General features: G+C 38.6%; 1 protein-coding gene across 11 annotated transcripts in view; it reads right to left on the bottom strand.

Moving 5' to 3' along the window:
- ACACA (acetyl-CoA carboxylase alpha) overlaps nt 1-20,189 on the bottom strand; it is a 321,203-nt gene that overhangs the window by 143,619 nt on the left and 157,395 nt on the right. For all 11 annotated transcript variants that reach the window (XM_049859442.1, XM_049859441.1, XM_049859447.1 and 8 more), the window contains 8 exons: nt 19,294-19,439; nt 17,569-17,719; nt 16,134-16,268; nt 15,624-15,770; nt 15,086-15,274; nt 14,367-14,467; nt 13,600-13,688; nt 7,170-7,294 (listed from right to left, as the gene is read on the bottom strand). In XM_049859442.1, coding sequence (XP_049715399.1) covers nt 7,170-7,294; nt 13,600-13,688; nt 14,367-14,467; nt 15,086-15,274; nt 15,624-15,770; nt 16,134-16,268; nt 17,569-17,719; nt 19,294-19,439 — 1,083 coding nt within the window. The remainder of the gene's footprint in view (nt 1-7,169; nt 7,295-13,599; nt 13,689-14,366; nt 14,468-15,085; nt 15,275-15,623; nt 15,771-16,133; nt 16,269-17,568; nt 17,720-19,293; nt 19,440-20,189) is intronic.

Here is a 20,189-nt window from a genome sequence, read left to right as displayed (position 1 = left end):
TCCCTCAGCCATTCAGATTCAAAATCACTAATGTATTTTTTTTATAAATCAACACTACACTTTTTAACATGCAGAAGAAATCATCAGAGACCATTAAAAGGGGCCAAAGGGATTCTCAGTAAGAAAAAGCAGATGATGTCTCAAAGTTTTAAGAGGTTTTAAACAATACAGGGGCTAAACCAGGCTTCCAGCTCCCTCTCCCAGTTTTGGAAAGAAGGCAATATAAAGCTATTCCTGCTGGTTTTCATTCCACAAACCAAATGTTCAATATCCCAAGAGGGTACAAAACACAAGAGCAAATTACTCACTTATAAACATGCACTAAATAAAAACACCATTTCATTTTCCGGCAGTTCTGCATCCAGCATTTATCCTCTCACTGTACCAAGAATCACTTTATCATATCTAAATATGGTCAATCCTAGCTGGATTAGTGGGCAGAAATGAGCTCATATTATAGAATCCAAGGTTTATTCAGTATTGGGTCCTTCCTCTTGCAAAAATTTTAAAACGTCTTTAGAAAACTCCTGTCGTATTTTGAGAGAAAGATTTCTTCCGGAGTCCAGTGGAGGATCAGTTTACTCCCTAAATTTATCCATTATCCATGTAATTTTCATGTAAACAGATAAAACTGCAGATTCAGTTTTTATAAATGCTTTGTCCTTTTTAAATTTTACAGAGCTATTTGTAGCAGTAGTTCTTCATACCACATTGTCTAAAATATACATATTTAGGCATAGTTCCCTCTACCTGGGAGTCTGAAATAATTGCCTTTATATTTTAGTGAATCTTTATTCTCTCATTACTATGAATGGGACATGCAGATGACAACGAAATCCCAAAGGGCCTTCTTGTTGTTGCTTTTTAATCTTCTCTCTACCTTGATTATCAGCCCTTTTCTGGAAGAATCTCCATTGCAGGGATGCTTTTTATAGTCCTTTGTCACAGCAGTACAAAAAAAAGCTTGGAACTTTTGGCCTTTGGGGCAGATGTGCATTTACCAAAACACTTTTTCCAAAACCACTACCATTTCCACATCACAAGGTAAATACTTCTGGAATACTCAACACCATTACGCTATCAAGAAGACTTCTCAAACATCATCAAGCAGGAAACACTTTCCAGTTCCCAGTTCACCAAGCAGTGGTCTGCTCCAAGTGTCCAGAGTGATAAAATATATTATGAGATGTATAGTTAAGGAAGGAAAAATACTGTTTTCACTCATTTAAGACAGGGACTTCACTCATTGAGTGGGAAGAAGAAATGCTCCTTTTTAAAGATCCAGGGTTCTGCTGAATATCTAGTCATAGCTAAAGGACTGGTTCCACTGGTCCTAGGGCATAAAAGCAAAGGAGCGGGGGGCGGGGGGGAATTTAACTAAGCCCCATTTTTCGCTGAGAACTAATGAACAAAATAGAATTTCAAGGGACTATATAAAATCACCAAAGACAAGACCATAAAAAGACAGAAGGAAAGAATGGATAAATTACAGTGGGTAGAGAAGCCAAAGTAAGTTTTCCCTACCTCAACCCTCTTACTTAATGCTCCTAATGGAACAAACAAAAAACAGTTGCTGTTGAGTTGATTCTGACTCATGGCAACAAGCCCACGTCAGTCAGAGTAGAATTGCGCTCCATAGGGTTTTCAATGGCTGATTTTTCAGAAGTAGATCAATCACCAGGCCTTTCTTCCAAGGCCCCTTTGGGAGGACTCAAACCTCCAACTTTTTGGTTAGCAGCTGAGCACGTTAACCATTTGCACCACCCAGGGATTCCATAATGTTCCTAATAGAAAAAACACACTTCTTTCTGAGGTACTCGTTTCAATCATCAGAATGATTCACTGAAAGATGTAAAAACATAACAAGGGTCCGGGGTAATACCACAAATCAGCTACTCTCCAAACGGCCAGAGTAAAGTCTCAACATTAACAACAAAAGCCGACACAACAAAATAAAAATACTAGTCACCTTCTCAATTTGTAACAGATTTGATATGGAATGTTTCTCCTTTAAAGCAAATCTATGTTCACCTTTTGAAATAAAACTAAAGCAAAAAAAAAAAAAAAAAAATGGAGTTATCCTCTTGCCCAACTATAGATGATGCTTTAACTTAAAAAACAAAACAAAGCAAAATGCTCAAAACAACTTTTTCATTTCATCTTTCTACCACGAGAAAAGGGAGTGAGAAAGGAGGTAGGTAAGAAACAGTATCTGTAAGAAAAGTGAACTATGGATTTTATCACCAGCTGACAATCTTCTGGGCTACCTGTGACAAAGTACAGAAACCAGACCTTTCCGGGATGGGAAATATCAAACACAGTATGGAAAAACCACTCCTACCATTAGTTTATCCTGTCTTAGAAATTTTCCACTCAAATATTATTTTTTCCGTTGTCATCAAAAGTACTTAGAAAAAAGACTGGCAATAGAAAATTGTGTGTAGAGAAACTTTCTTAACCCTTTCTTGTCCTTGACCTAGACACAGTGTTCAGGTCCTAAAAGAAACCACTAGGGTAAAAGACCATCCTGCTCTTCATAATCACCCTTCCTAAGATGCAAACATCCAATAGAAAGCTATGGTCCTTTATCCTAGAAGCAGGCTTACTTTGGGTAACTGGACAGCCACCTAATTTTGGTGAACATTTTGTGACAATGCCACTTAATGATGGTTTATGCTTGCCCTAGTGGAACAGTGGTTAAGTGGTTAAGAGATTGGCTACTAACCAAAAGATCGGGAGTTTGAATCCACCAGCCTCTCCTTGGAAACCCTATGGGGCAGTTCTAATCTGTCCTATAGGGTCGCTACAAGTCGGAATTGACTCATCGTCAGTGGGTTTGGGTTTTTTTTTTTTTTATGCCAGCAAATGTGTTTCCTCAACATAAAGAAGTTCATTTAAAGAACCTACCTGCTGATTTTGGGATTACAAGTCACTTGCATAAATACGTAGGCCCAAGTGAACATTATTACTCAGCGATGATTAAGATTGGTACAACAGTTATTTCTTGCTTTTATTCTTGACCTGGATGGTGGCTAACTATTGGGAATATCTTAAATCTGCAGAAATACACTATACATGTGTAAGTGCCAACACTACAGCCAAAGTTAAGTAACTGACAATCAGAAAAGTCCAATATAGTGCAACTTGCTCTTAGCAACCTAGGCGTGAAATGCCTCTGAGGAAGGCAATTGTGAATGAAAAGAATGACCTAACATGTAATGCCTTCAAGACATTAACTTGTTCAACTGGGTAAGGCACTAATCCCAATGTCAGTAATGAACTGGGAGCTTCTTCCAGCCATCACACCTGGACTTTTGGACATTCCAAGGATGTCATGGAACAGGTCTAATGAATTATTACTATCACCCTTATTCAGCAAACGTGGGTTCACTGCGAAAGACTTTTCTTCTTTACTTACATATTGGACAAGGTTATTTGCATGTTGAGAAGGAAGAATATGCATTGACCAACTTTTGAAATGCTTCCTGTCTAAACCAAATCAAAAGCTCATATGCATAGCATTATTCACAAAGGAGCATGTTCATGTGGGCCATACCGGAAATAAAATATAAGCAGTGAAAGACTACACTCAGAATCCAAGTGGCTATAGGATAGATATTTTTTATGTAGACACTATGCAGATGTTGATAGTTTTTATTTGTACTAAATTGATTAGAAGCTCCTGGGTGACGAAAAGGTTAAGCACGTGACTATCAGCTAAAAGGTTGGCAGTATGAACCCACTCAGAGGAGCCTTGAAGACAGGCCTGGTGATCTACTTCCAAAAGGTCACACATCCTTGAAAACCTTATGGAGTAGTTCTACTCTGCACACCTGGGGTGCCAGAGTCAGAATCAATTTGATGGCAATTAACAACAACAAAAAATTGCTTAATTTGGTTAAATAGTCCCCTATGTATCCCTAAATAGACACAAAATATTGAGCTCTAAGCTTTTGCCTATGAAGTTATATTTCAAAAATAAATTTACCATCAGCCTTCCAGACTTTGTTTTCAGTTGTAGCACAACGTTTCCCATTTGGAAGAATCAAGGTGAGACTTTAGCATTCTACTTGATGTTTTGCTTTCCAGCTAGTATGAACATCCCTGAAGCAAGTTACCAATAGGCATGTTATGGTAATACCTGGAGGGGATGAAGGTATCTCTTCAACCTGGAGCAGCCCAACATCCCCTAACACTGATTCTCAGAAGCCTGGTTTTATTTATTTATTTATTTTATCCCTCTTCTAGGTTCAAAGGCACACCATCAACATTCCTACTTCTAGAAAGCAGAGAACGGAACGCAGGGCATGTAACCACCAATCAGGAAGCCAAGGTCAGCAAAGAAAGAGGAACCAGCAAAGAACATAAACTGGGAGAATCACAATGGCAGCAGGTCTAGGTCTAGGCAGCAGGTCAATGAGACCTACAGAAATAGTAACCCAAACAACTAAAAAGGCTTTTATCCAGCTACTACCAGCATTAAGGCAGTGTGTGTGTGTGTGTGTGTGTGTGTGTGGTGTGTGTGTCAGGGGTGGGGCGGTATCTTACTATTATCCAAGAAGAAAGGAGATGTCTGGTGTTCAGTAATGTCAAATCAGAAACGAGCACCTTCTGAGCTTTTGACCCTTCTCCGTAAGTCACTGCTAGCTGATCTTGTGCTCAATCCTGTCAGTTAACTTCTTGATTTCTAAATCTCTAAGACGAGGGTGAAAATAATGAATATTTCAAAATAAATTAAAATGTGAAAGCCTATAGACCCTACTTAGGTTTACTGAGTTTTATTTTGTTTTCAAAAGAAAAACAAAAGGACAAATCTGTCTTTGTGGTTCACATCTTTAATCTTCCTCCTCCTCCCGATCCTATTCATCCAAACCCAAACACTAAGAATGAACTCTTTTCTCCAAAGAGCTTGGCTTGTTGGGAAGAAAAGTTTGGGTCCCATCCATGCAGGTAAGAAGTAATCAGGATGACAGGATGGGGAAAAAAAGAACAGCAAGTCAGAGTCCCATTGGCTTCTGCCTGTCCTGACTGGCAAGAGCAGAAAGCAAAGCCTCAAACCAGTTCTCTGACAGGGCCCAACGCCTCTGCAGCACCCCCCGTGTAATTACACACTTGAGTGACTGGACTCTGAAGAAAATTGAAGGCCTGAGCTCCGAACAGCTGCCATTTTCTCTCTCCATCACACCAGCGTGATTACTTGAGAAATGAACAGCCCCGGCTCAAAGCTACTCCAGAATTCTCAGAGGAAATATGGCTCCGTGTTCCAATAATGAGATTCTTAAGGCAAGCGTTACTTACAATCACTCCGCAAAAGGAGCGAGCCGAGCCCCTATATCTTACAAATTAGAATTTAAGAAACCCAGCGACAGTCTTGGACGATCATTACTCTTCTGCTGCTCCAAGGATTCTGGGCTTTGGTCTATTTTTAGTGCAGAAAACTGTTAGGTTCTTAAAAAGGTAATCATAATAAAGTGAAAAACCCACGATAATTAGCTTCCAATAAAGGCAAAGTCTGCCACATTTTAGGCCCAAACTGACGGATTCCTCTACCTCTTCATCATTACCCGTTTCTGCCTGACAGTCATGGCTTTATTCAAATAAGAATTAACAATCCTACGATAAATTTTTTTTTAAAAAAAAAGCTAAATATTCCGAGATTTTTTCCCCTCTGATTGAGGGGAAAAAAATTCTTTCCTGAAATCTGCCATTTGAGAAAGTTGAAATATTACACAGTGCTGATACATACATATATATATGTATTTTTTTTTATCTTCCCAAAGCATTTCTGGTTTCTCCCACTACCTAGCTATTTTAGGCTAGCAGAGGTAATGAATTCTCCTGGTAATTAAATATTTTAAAAAGTTGGCTATTCTCGACGGCACTGGGTTTTTGGTTTGGGTTTATTCTAAAAAAATGTTATATTCTCTAGAGTTAAACAGCTAGGCCAGGAACTGAATGAGTGGCATTGCTGTTAACCAAAGACAAAGTTTAGACTCAAGCTAAAAAAAAAAAAAGAAAAATCCTCCCTTAAAATGTGAGGTAGATAGTTTCCCTTCATTCTGAAATATGAAATAAAAAAAGGCAGTGAAAATTTATGTTTTTTTCCTCCAAGAAGGAATGGTAAAATTAAGGTACCAAGAATGCCAGTTCCACAAAGGGACAAAAAAGAAAACTCTCTAAAAATGAAAAATACTGTAGTCCCCCCAAAAGACAAACATGCACTAGCAAAGCAACTGCTCAGGACCATGGGGTGGCGGACTCTAAGAATAATCCTAGTGTTCTCTGAGCCCTAGAATTAACTCAGTCAGAAAGATCTAAAAGCAAATCAGTTTTTAAAATCCTTGAGTCCCTAAAAATTCTACCCAGTGGTCAAATGTCCATCATTCACATTCACGTTTACCAGTCTCGCCCCCATGTCCGCTGTCTGCTAATGCTCATACTACTAGGTTATGCGAACCAATGCATATGTCTACTGTCAATACAATAATCTCTGCTTAGAGTTTCATGTAAATAAAACAGAAAGAGACCCAGGAAGTTGCAGAATAAATTAAATTTCTTTGGGCACTCCTGGATTTCTAACAGTTTTGTTTTCAGTTTTTTAAGTTTTGACATGACAGCCATTGTCTATATCCATGGAACAAAATAGTTATAATAGAAGAGTACACTGGCTAGATAAGACTACATTTTAAAGCTACTATCATGAGTTTCAGGGAACCCTGGTGGTGTACTGGTTAAATGCTATGGCTGCTAACCAAAGGGTCAGCAGTTTGAATCTACCAGGCGCTCCTTGGAAACTCTATGGGGCAGTTCTACTCTGTCATGTAGGGTCGCTATGAGTCGGAATCGACTCGATGGCACTGGGTTTTTTATCATGAGTGACAACACAAATGGGGAAGCACAGGGCCTCTCTAAATGAAGTCAAGAGATTTGAGTTCCTGTGCATGATTATATGCAAAACAGCCAGAGCAGTCCTTTCCTAACTAGGTCGGGGTTCTTCAGGTCAAAGACAGAGGCAGATCTAAGAAAACGTTAACTCACAACTAGAGCCCCGCTCATCCCACAATTACAACAAACAGCTTTCTCTCTGACCACAGCCATCAGAAGGAGAAAAATGCTTTTTTTTCCCATATCATCAACCACCCTTCCAGATCCTGAAGAATGGAACTCACAATAAGCATTGTGACCAGAAGATTCTTCTTGGTGACTTGAGCATGAGAGAAGATGTAGTTCAGTACAGTGTTCATGTCACTCTTGTTCTCCTCCCGTAAGGCGAACACACATTTGTCATAGTGACCTGCAAGCAGCAAAAAGAACGCTCATATTTACATTTTTTTAATGTCTATAATTCCCCTGATAAGCAGTGACAAGAAACCTCTTGAATTTTCTTGGAAGGATTTGTACAGGATTGGTAGTGTGATTTATTAAAAAGGAATGCTGGACTAGGAGTCAGGAAATCTGGACATAAAACCTAGGCTAAAGGCCTAGCTCTGTTACCAATTTTCTATGTGCTCCTGGGCAAATCACTTTACCTTCTGACCTCAATTTCATTATATTAAAAAAAAATTGGGGTGGGTGTGCCTTGAATACTGGGGGTTTGAGAATAACTCCAGTCCCACCCATACTCTAAACTCTCTCATTTAGCTTCCTGGAATAATTTCCTTAGAAGAAAGGGTTCTGTTGCTTAAAAATAAATTTCAATACCATTAACCTTGATAATATTTAAAGCCTACAGCTTTAGATTCTGGATTCCATGTTTAACTCGCTGAAAATATTTCATCCTAACTGATAGGAACAATTTTAGCTTAAAAAAAAAAAAAAACCTAACACACCAAACAAATATCAATATCTATAAGCAGTTGTGGCTGCCAGCTCTAGAATCAGCACTTGTCCCTGTAAGTCCATGAAACAGCTAAGCATTACCTAGGAATTCCAAATCCAAACCAAGGCATAGATTGAGGAGAACCTTGCATTAAACCAAAAGGTCCATAGGGAGACTACAGTTATGTATATTTTCACTGGCCTTTCATAAAAAAAAAAAAAAAATTTTTTTTTTTGTTTTTTGTAAGGCCACTAGAGGCAAGTTAGTGCTGATAGGAAAGCTGTGCCTTGCGACAGAAGCATAAGCTTCAGGTATACTACAGTGATAACTACCATGGAATACAGGTAATATTCAGGCCTTTAGAAAACAGCTTACCTCTAAATTAAATTTCCAAGTAATGAGGAATTAGTGATTGAATATTTATTCTCAAGGATCAGAATTTATGAAATCATGAAAATAATAAAGGATTATCACCTCAGTTCAGATTCTGTGTTAAAAACCAGAATAGTAGTATTCAAACTGCACTACCATGGGTTCCTAGAATACTTAGGACATTCAAACAGGGAAACTCTGCTTTTTATCTGTTTTAAATATTAGAGACTGACACAAGGTTTTATTTCAAAAGGAACCCAAAATACGTTTGAAGAACAGTGAACTGCAATATCTAGATAGCCCCTAATTTCATAAAAGACCATTTAGAACAAAAAGGAAGCAATTTAGAAATTGGTGGTTCTTTATAAATTCACACTTCTTTCTACTGAGACTTAGCTTTGAAGTGAGAGCATAAATATACCTAGACTACAGGAACTACTAGGACCAGGGAAAATAAAGAGAATACACTCACTTTCACAGGGGGAGGGGAATGCTAATAGAAAAGAAGCAGTGACACTAAGCATACCAGTTTTTAAAAACTTTTTATTGTAAAATATACATACGAAAGAATGTTGAAAACATTTACTAACACTCACGTACTATCATCTTTCTTTAGATAGATCCAATAGAACATTTTTAGTGCCTTAAAAGGTCCCTGTGTGCTCCTCCTCAGAGACAACTACTAAGGTGAATTTTAGGTTAGTCATTTATTTGTTTTTCTTTACATTTACCACTAATGTATGTATAGTTTGATTTTTCCTGTTTCTGAATGTGATAAAAACGGCATCATTCTGTACTGATTCTTTTGTAACTTGCCTCTTTCCCTTAACGTTATGTCTTTGAGATTCATGCTTTTGTTCATGTGTCTACTATAGCTCACCCATTTTCACTGCTGTATAGTAACCCATTGTGAGAATTCAGTTATTTATTCTATTATTGGAAATTTGGATTATTTCCTGTCTTTCTTGTTATTATGAATAAAGCTTCCACAAACATTCTTGTATATGTCTCCTGGTAAACACGCATAGGCGTTTCCCTAGAGTATATTATCTAGGACTGAAATTTCTAGGATCAATGTGTTCAACTTCATTAGGGTCTGATAAACCAGTTTCCAAAGTAGTTGAGTCAGTTTGTACTTACACCAGCAGCAAAACAGTATGGTCTTTTTAATAATTTTTGCCAATATGAGAGGGTAACTAAATCTCATTGTTATTTCGGTTGACATTTCTCTGATTACTAATGAGATCGAGCATCTCCTTCATAAGTTTACAGATCATTTGTGTTTCCTCTTCCGTGTTATATCTTTCTGTTCTTCTATCAGGTTATCTATTTCTTATTGAGTCATAGCAGTTCTCTATATATTCTAGATACTAGGCCCTCGCTAATTGAATGTTTTACAAATATCTTCTCCCACTTTGTGATTTGTATTTTCAGTCTCTTTATGATGTCTTCTGATAAACAGAAGTTCTTTTTTGCACTGTGTTGACTTTTATTTCCCTAATGTAAACACATTTCCAGCATGAATAAGCATATGCTGAAAGCAGAAACAGATAAATAAAAAAACAATATGAATACACAGGACTTTTCACACAGGCATTTTAGATCATCTGCCCCAAGTTCTAATATTATTTTTAGAACATTGACAAATAATCCAGCCTGAGGAAGCATTCTGAGAAGATGACTTGCAATCAGGACTCAGAGGCATAGGCTCTGATTGGTAATGAAACTGAAAGCAACGAACGGATCAAGTAATTCCATCTAGAATGTGGTGTGTTACCTTTCTGCAAATGGAAGGGAAAATAAGACATTTAAAATGCCATCCTCAGGTTTCTGTAAGTATAGCCAAGAAACGAGAGCAGTACATTTACAATCAAGGGGCAGCAGGGCCATTTAAGAGCATACTGAGAGGCCCAGTGGCAGGGAAAACGCAGCCCATAGTGACTAGCAGAAAAGAATCAGAAGCTGGGTGGGTCACACAAAGCCTAGCAGTAAGCACCATCTGAGTAATATGAGTAGTAACTGCACAGTCCGTCTAGTGGCTTCGGAGAACTCACACATGCATAACACACTGCCAAATCTGAAAAACATGGCAGCCAACAGGCTTTCGCAGCTTGGAGGTATCCTGAAGACATGGCCAACTGAGATACTCGGTTTAAGCCTTTTCAGTGACTCAAAGAAACATTCATGGGATAGAAGAACATGACACCTTTCTTTCTAACCAGTACTAAAAAATTAGAAACTTTTGAGCACAATATACCCCAATACATCAAAGACAATGGGTTTATCTCCTCCCACTCTCTAAAAAAAACTTCTTTAGGCAGCCTTTGATTCTAACTAAATCCAGAATTCCCTACAGATTGTCCTAGCTGTCTGGGACTGTAAGGAGACTTCTTTCTGCCAATGATCTTTGATTGACCCATTTGTCATGATCATCATATAACCAGTTCCATGGTTCAGAGAGTATAGAGCACAAATTAATTGCATATGAGACTTATCCTGCAAAGATGCTGGCTCTTCTTCCAAGCTATTTTATTTTTTTTTAATTTTTACTGTACTTTAGATGAAGGTTTACAGAACAACCTAGCTTCTCATTAAACAGTACACACACTGTTTTATGACATTGGTTAACAACCCCACAACAGTCAACGCTCTTTCCTTCTCAACCTCGGGTTCCCTATTACCAGCTTTCCTGTCCCCTCCTGTCTTCTAGCCTTGCCCCTGGGTTGGTGTGGCCCTTTTGTCTCATTTTGTTTTATGGGCCTTTCTAAACTTTGACTGAAGGGCGAATCTCAGGAGTGACTTCATTACGGAGCTAAAAGGGAGTCCAGGGACCATACTCTCGGGGTTTCTCCAGTCTCTGTCAGGCCAGTAAGTCGGTCTCTTTCTGTGAGTTAGAATTTTGTTCTACATTTTTTCCAGCTCAGTCTGGGACCTTCTATTGTGATCCCTATCAGAGCAGTCAGTGGTGGCAGGCTGGACTCAGTCTGGTGGAGGCTGTGGTAGTTGTCGTCCATTAGTCCTTTGGACTAATCTTTTCCTTGTATCTTTAGTTTTCCTCACTCTCCCTTGCTCCTGAAGGGGTGAGGTCAGTGCCGTATCTTAGACGGCCACTCACAGGCTTTTAAGACCCCAGATGCTACTCACCAAGTTGAATGTAGAACATTTTCTTTATAAACTATGTTATGTCAATTAAGCTAGATGTTCCCTGAGACCTGGTCCCCACAGCTCTCAGCCAGGCAATTTGGTCCTTCAGGGAGTTTGGATGTGCCTATGGGAGCTTAAACAGAAGTACTTAGGTGCACTAAAATCAGTCTTTTCTTTTGTAGCTTGTATATAACAAAATCTTCTCTACTCTGAGGTCATGAAAATATTCTCCTATTGTTGCTGTGATTGAGGTGGCCCCCGACTCATCGTGACCCCATGTGCAACAGAACAAAACGCTGCCCAGTCCTGCACCATCCCCATGATCAGCTGTAGTAGTCTTGCCTTTAATACATATTTATGTCTTTAATTCATCTGGAATTGATTTTTGTGTGTATGGTATATGGCAGGGACTCTATTTCTTCTTTTGCAAATGGATAACCCATTTCCCCAATATCGTCTATTGAAAAATTTATCCTTTCCCTATTACCTACAATGCTTTCTCTGTCATAAATTTTCTTCCATATATGTACGGATCTCTTTCTGGGCCCCCTCTTATGTTTCATTGTCGGAACTGACTCGATGGCACCTAACAACAAAAACAGCAGTATCACAATTTCTGATTAATATGGCTTTATATTAAATCTTGATAACTGATTGGACAAATTCCTTCACCTTTTATTTCATTAGGGGTATCTTGGTTATTGTCAGACTTTTGTTTCATGTACATTTTAGAATCAGCTTGACAAATTCCATGAAAAAACCCTCATAGGAGTTTTATCGGAACTTCGATTAACCTATAGAGAGAATTGACACCTTTGCAATAGTGTATACTCCAATCAAAGACCATGCTATATCTCCATTTAATTAGATTTCCTTTAATAGTATTCACTAATTATAATTCTCTCCAAAAAAGGCTTGCATATTTTTCGTTAGATTTATTCCTTGGTATTTCATATTTTTGACTGTTATTTTCCACAGCATATTCTTCTCAATTGCTTTTTTAACTAATTGCCCTACTATAAAGAAATGCAATTGAATTTTATATGGTGATTTTTATATACAGTAACCAAGTTAGGCTCTTAATAATTCTAATAATAGATCTGTAGATTCTTTCAGGTTTTCTAAATAGACATCACATCATGCTCAATAGTGGAAAATTTGTTTCCTTACTTCTTTCTAGTCTTTGACTTTTAATTCTTCTTATCCTACTGCACTGGCTAGGACCTCCAGTATAATGCTGAACAGAAGTAGTGATAGCGGTGTCCTTGTCTCATTCCTAATCATAAGGAGAATACTTTCAATATTTCATCATATATATGATCTTTCCTATAGGTCTTTTGTGGATGCCCTTTATAAAATTAAGAAAGTACACTTCATTTGTAATTTGCCAAGAGTTTATCATGAATGGATGTTAAATTTTGCCAAATGCTTTTCTTCTCCATTTCTTGAGATAATGACCATGTTCTTCCTCCTTTAAATCTATGACATGGTAAGTTACATTGATATTTCCAATATTAACCTAACTTGGTTTTCATGTATTATGTTATACACTGTTGGACTCAGTTTGCTAACATTTACTTTAGGAGTTTTTGTTGTTGTTCATCAGTGACAAAGCCATCCTTTAATGGATACAAAAGGGATCAGAACAGATAAAAGAAAATTTTTGGTAATGTTTCAAATTCTGTGGTTTTTCACTGCCATCTTGTGGCACGAAGCAGTATCAACACAGCTTTAATATCTCATCCAGGGTATTTCACACTTAAGACTTTATGTATCATTTAGTGAAGCTCTTCAGAGAAAGCCAGGGACAAATTACACCTAAATGATACACTGAAAAGTACTGCAAATATGGGCTCTTCCCAGATGCCTGTGGCTCAATGCATGGATTAGCTGCTGAGAGGCAAGCCCTCCTGATATGGGTTTCTCAATTTCAGCCTGGTCATGACTTAACTTGAACTATACAAGGTCAAGAAGATATCAATAGGTAATTCTAATCTCTACCAGAAAAATTATCTCAGCCCTTTCCCAGAAGCACAGTGGATTTACAATCTCATCAAGATGAGTTCTGTTGTTGTTCTTTCTTTGGAGCTAGTGGGATATGGAGGTTTGGTTTTTATGGAGTGAGGAAAAAGAAACAGTTTGTTAATGGGAAGTATTGGTGACAGGATGAACTGGCTTAGCTGCTAGCCAGTCCTAAAAGTATAGATTGAGTTGGTCACCAGCATCAGAAGCTACTCAGATAGAGTCCTCAGAAAGAGGCTTACCATTCTGGAATTGAGTCTCCACTCGCAGGTACTGCCGGAGCAGATCCATCACCACAGCCTTCATATGGCCTCGGATGCCACTTCGATACCTAGACAAACAGAAAAAGTCTCCACTGAAAAACCTGGCAGGCCAGCCCTATTAAATAGTATACACAGGGACAAAATTTATTTTTCAGACTTTACACTGGACTGCTTTTCCTTGGAATACAGGGTAGGACGGGGGGCAGCCTAGAATTATCTAACCTCATTAATTCAAATTTCAGGCTTAAGAGAAATCTGGCTATAGATAAGATTTTCTTAAAGGAAAGAAAGAAAAAAAAAAAAAAAAAACCTCCTAGCCTGACAAACAGTGCCTTGATTCTACTGCTAAGTAGAAATTATCACCACATCTTTGGAAAGGCTAAGGCACGTCTGAAAGATTTATAAAGTGAGTATCTGAGAGCTGAAAATCCTCTGTGGATCTCCCTTTAGTCCAATAGTTGGCTATATAAGCTAAGAGGAATAAATACCATACTTGGTCCTGTGCCAGAAGAGTAATGAGGAGCATCATCAAAATTACGAGGAAAAAGAAAACAACAAAATTTCTGTGCTTTAAAAACTGATAGAAAGATGTAGAATATACCAGAAAGAAATCATCAGAAATACTGAGTGTGAGAGCTAACTCACAATTCTATTATTGGTACTTCCTAATTTATTTAAGTCAAACCTGAGGTAAACCTCTCCCTGACTACTTATAGGAAAGGGAACCAGAAGAGACATGTAATTACCTCTGGACCAGCTGTACAATGCTCTGAGTGTTCATGAAGAAGACTTCTCGCTCAGATTTCCGGTTCAGTGTAGCTGCATGGCTATCTAGGATATTGGCAATCTAAGGCACAAGAAAGGGAAAAATGAAGCTCAACCCCGAAAAGAACCCAAAACACCAACCTCTATAGCATCACTACTAAAAATCTCCTTAGTTACAACACAACAATTCCTACTATCTTTCATATGCTGGGAGCAGCTGGAAGTTATTGGGTATAGGTTAGGGGCTTGTGTTAAATAAGCAAGTAACTTTCTCTCTTCATCCTTTCCCGGATGGATTAATGACTGCATCACAAAAACTACCATGCTACCAGAGGCTCCGACAAGCAAGATCTGCCCAGCTTTGTATGTTTGCTTTAGCATGATGCTAAGGTAATAAAGAAGTCTCCAATGATGAAACTATGAACATCCCTCTACTTTACATTCAGTAAAATACCTCTCATTAGGGCATGGCCAATGTATGCTTCTCTCATAACCATAGATACTTTACATTTCACGGATGGTATTTTCATTACTGTGCTTGTATCTTGAGGCAGTTTTTGTGAAGGGTACAATGCTTAAAATTGCAAAAGCACAACATTCAGACAGTAAGGAGGTTCCAAACAGGAAGGAGTCTTACAAAAAACATGAACTCAATATTGATAGTCAATAGGAAATAATGATAGTGTTACACTATAAGTACCTGTTGGCTGGGAAACTGACAGAGGACTGATGTAATGTTGCTAGCATACTGAGCCATTTCCTTCTTGATAGACTTCTCCACGTTTGGGGGGATACGGCCAGAGACACTGGTCATGATATCTTGCAATTCTAGGAGAGGCAGGGAGGGATCTCTGAGTGTCTTCATCAATCGCTCTACCCAGTCTTTTACCTAAGGAGAAGGAAACAATAAAACAGGATCCGGACAGTTAACGTAATCCCCAAATAAAACACCTGAATTCACTACCACATAGTATCTACTTTGAAACTGCAATAAATGCATCTAACTAAACACTGTCCTTGCTCTCTGGTTTAAAAGAGTAATTTCGATTAAACATGGAGTCAATGACAGAGATAAGAATCAAAGATTTACAGACTTCAAATTTCATAACAAAGGGTGAGAGAGTTCCAGGCCAAATAGCTCTTTCCCTCCCTCTAAAAAATCCTTATGAGACTTTAAACTATTTTGGAGACAAGGTACCCCATTTGTACATCCCTTCCCCAAGAGAAGTGATTCATACCTTGCTGCTAAAGAAAGGATCTGGAAGGCAGTATCCATTCATTACGTTGACCAGATTATCCAGGACATAGTGGAAAACTCGATGGAGCTTCTCGCCTCTGAGGGCTGTGCTGTGGATCTGTGGCAGACTACCTGTGTGAAGCTCAGCCTGTCAACCGCAATGAGAGATGAAGTCATCCACTATCTCCTATTCAGGGTACAAAGGTATCAATGCAACTCAGTCTTCATTCAAAACCCAAATAATCCTTTCACCATACCCAGCTACCAGGAGTAAAGTCAACGGAGGCAACATCATGAGGAAATTACAGAATCTCAGTAGCCTAGTAACTCTTGCAAACTCTAGTTCCACAATACCATAAGCAAAATACAAGGTATATATAATCAGGGGTAAAAAAAAAAGAGCTTAAGAAAAACTGGCAAACCAAGCATTGAAATCACTTGGCTCTTCACACTACTCCTGCCGTACCATTCAGCTCTTGCAGAGTAATATTCAGAGTACCTTCCTGCTCACCTGCTGGACCTTGCTGGGGTTGTCCAGCTGCAATTTGGCTATTACACAGCCAGGGTCAAGAGCTGCTCCAGGCCGCTTGACATAATGGATACAGCCAGACTCTGCAGCTGTCAAAGTCATCACCATCTTCATCACCTATAGTGAAAAATACAAATTAGAACCTGATCTCTCCTTTCATAGAAGAATGACTTTAAGAGATCAGTTTCTCCCTCAGCATCTAAATTGGTCTATACCTAATTCACTCCAGAAAAATAGGAATCTTTCAAAATCTCCTCTAGACTAGAAAGGCAAGCAATAAGATAATCTCTCCCAGGACCCAGCTTTAGGGATTAAGGACACTTACATTTATCTTATTTCTAACTTTTAAATAAATCTTGCCACAGTTTGTATTTTTACTTGTTCTGTACTTAGAAGTGATGAACAATTTAGCCTCCTTATACCAGCGGCTCTAGCCTCTCACTCTCAAGACAGTCTTGTCTACCTATGACGTCCAGGTCATTCTTTACTCCTTTTTCTCCCTTATCTACCAGTTATCGAGCCCAGTCAAGCACATCTTCTAAACCTCTTCAAAACTCTTTATTGCCATCTCTTTAATTTAGGCCCTCATTTCTGGCCTAGAGTACTTCAAAAACCTCCTAACAGATTTCCCCACCTATGATTTTGTATCTCTTTCCTATACATCCTCCAACAATCATTCTAGAGCCCAAATCTCATCATGCCACTTTCCTGCTTAAAATCCTTCAGTGACTTCCAACATCCTTCAAGACAGTCTAAACTTTTTTGTATGACTAATAGGATCCTTTGTGATCTCACATCCAATTGCCTCTTTAGCATCTTTGCTTGCCACCCCTCCATTAAACCTTATCCCCTATTCTCATGCAATACCACTTTGCAGCTCCCTAAATACACCATACTCTCTTGCTCTTCTGTACCTTTGTACCTGCTGTTCCTTCAGCTTTAAACACTCTTCTCTGCCTTTCTTCCCCCGGTCTATTACTGCTTATCTTTCAAAACTAAGAACAAACGTTTCCTTTCACAGGAAGTCTTCTTTTACTATCCATCTACAACCTCTCCACCCTTGTTTGAGTTAGGTGGTCCTCTGTACTCTGTCTTTAGCTCTCTCACAACTCATCATGTTGAATTATTTGTTTGTTTTGTATCCCACTCCATCTACCATCATATTTACTCTGTATAACCAACACTTAGCATAACACCTAATACTCAGCAAGTGTATCTATTTTTAGAGCTAGAGATGCCTACCTACGTCAAAGAAAAACTAAGAGGTTTTTACTTGTTTTTAAAATCTTATGGTTCATAACCCCAGTTATACCAACTGATACTCTTTCCTATCTAATACTCTTCAGTCCTAGTCCATCCAGCCAACGCTTTTTCTCCCTTCCCTCCCATGACCTGACAGCCCATTCACCACCCTGACCTCAATCTCAGCATAGCACTGGCCAGCAAACACATGGCCTCCATCCTCTATAATGTACTGGATTAGCTTCCCAGCAGAAGGTGAGCGGATCACTGATGGGTCATTCTCCTTCTCAAATACACAGGTTTTATTGCCAATTGTAATGCGATACCTAGGAGATAAGTGAAGTATGTAAGCCAGTAAAGCAATTCAGATATAAAGGAATATGGTAGAATAACGTCAATCTTTAAAAAAAAAAAACAAAAACCTGAAAACTTTATCTGCACCCCCCACAAGCACATGTTACTTGTTTATAAAGCCAAATAAGCAAAATTTCCTTCAATAAGGATCAGATTAAATAAATTATGGTAAACCAAAAATAATGCATTGCTGTTAAGCCAATTCAACTGTTTTCAAGGAGTGGCTGGTGGATTAAAACTGCCGTCCTTTTGGTTAGCAGCTGTAGCTCTTAATCATTGTGCTACCAGGGCTCCAAACATTGTTAGTCACTGAGTTAATGGAGTAGAACTGCCCCATAGGGCTTCCAAGCAGATCACCACATGGAGTGGCTGGTAGGTTTGAACCCCTTGTGGCCTTGTGGATAGCAGCCAAGCTACTTAACCACTGTGCTACCAGGGATCCTAAATCATGATACATCCATATAATGGAACACTATGTGGCCATCAAAAAAAAAAAAAAAACAGGGCCTAATTGCCTCCATGAACAACTGCCTCCTTTGCCATGAGACCAGAAGAACTGGATGGTGTTCAGCTACCATTACTGAACATTTTGATCAAAGATTCCATAGAAGAATCCTGATCAAAAGGGGAAAAATGCAAACCAGAATTTCAAATTCTCATGGACTCCAGGCTTCCTAGAGCCATGAAGGTTAGAAGAATCCCAGAAACTACTGCCCTGAGATAACCTTTAAACCTTAAACCAAAAATATCCCTTGGAGTCTTCTTAAAACCAAACAACAGTTTAGCTTAACTAGTAAAAAATGTCTGCCTTGAGTATTACGCTCTTTTAAGAACTATCCATATGGGATCAAAGTGACAACAGCAACTTGAAGGATAGGAAGCTTACAGGACAGTGAATTTATGTTAATGGAGAAGGAACAACTCAGAAAAGGAGGGAAAGAATGGTTGCACAATGTGATCAATGTCACTAAATGGTACATGTAGAAACTGTTGAACTCGTTTGTTTTGTTATGTATACTCTCAACAGCAATGACAAAATAAATAAAATTAAAAACAAAAAATGGCAACTCTATAAGACAAAACAAAACACGAAGATAATGATGTAGTAGCTAACATTTCTTGAGCCCTTAGTATCTCCCAGACAATGTTCTAAGTGCTTTACATGTGTTAATTCTTTTAACTCACAACAGTATGACTGATATCCTCAATGAAAAAAAACAAGGTGCAGAATAACATTTAAATGATGTTTTTATTTGTGAATATATTTAAGAGAAAAATACAGTGTGTACACATCTATAACTTGTTTATGCATATAAAATTTCAGGAAAACTGTACACAAAGCTGTTATCAATGGTTGCCCACAAAGAGGAGAATTTATTTTTCATTGTGTACTCACATCAGAGTGGTAGGGAGACATGGTTTTAATTGTAATCCTGGAATTTCTGTTAACTGCGTGTATTATTTTCTTATTTGGGGGGAAAAAAAAAAGAGTATCAAAAAAGGCCTTGAAAAATCTCAAGAGTCTGGACCTCAAACAGCCACTCACCTATCTACTTCCTCCTTCATGTATGTGGTATAGCTGCTACCATCATAGGACAAGAGCAGTCCTCCATCACTTAGCCGATGCACATCTACTTCCACACATGAGCCATTCATGATCACCACGTAGGAGTTGGGGGACTGTCGAGTCACCTGTAGGTTAAGAAGTACCAGAAGGAAAAAGTCAATGTCTCCTTCCATGTGGTGCCTCAGACAAAATTTCAGTACCTCAAAGATACCGGTCAAAAAGATCTGTCAGAGGGAAGAAATTCATGGCATAGGTGCTATTAGCATGAGTGACTGTGGGCATGGTTCAGTGCTGCTGCAAGCCAACAGGGCTACCTTATTCTCCCTGCTCTGGTTGTTCCCGTCTCCCCTTTATCTCTGGGCTGTATATGTGAAATTGAAGAGCAACTAAAAGGTTGTCACAGAATCATCAAATACTGCTTTATGCTACTGACATAAATAATATAACTGTAATTTCACTAATGTCCCAGCCCCTGCAATAAACCAAATATTTCCCCCTACCTCTTGACCTTTAAAGAAAGCAAGATAACAAAGAGACAAAAAGTAAGGTGCATATGCTGAGTGAAATGTCAGACTAAAAGGACAAATATTGTACAATCTCATGTATACAAAATATCTAGAATAAGTAAATACATAGAGACAAAAAGTTTATTAGTGGTTACCAGGGGCTTTAACAACAACAACCCGTTGCTATCAAGTCGATTCCTACTCACAGCAACCCATTAGGACAGAGTAGAACTGCCTCATAGGGTTTCCAAGGAGTGGCTGGTGGTTTGAACTGCTGACTTTTTGGTTAGCAGCCATGTCTCTTAAGCACTATGCCACCAGGGCTCCAAGGGAAATGGGGAGTTACTGCTTAAGGGGTACTGAGTTTCT

This window comes from Elephas maximus, chromosome 19, assembly GCF_024166365.1.
Source record: "Elephas maximus indicus isolate mEleMax1 chromosome 19, mEleMax1 primary haplotype, whole genome shotgun sequence".
Lineage (NCBI taxonomy): Eukaryota > Metazoa > Chordata > Mammalia > Proboscidea > Elephantidae > Elephas > Elephas maximus.
The sequence above is the reverse complement of the archived record's forward strand: the minus strand, read 5'-3'. Positions and strand labels throughout refer to the sequence as shown.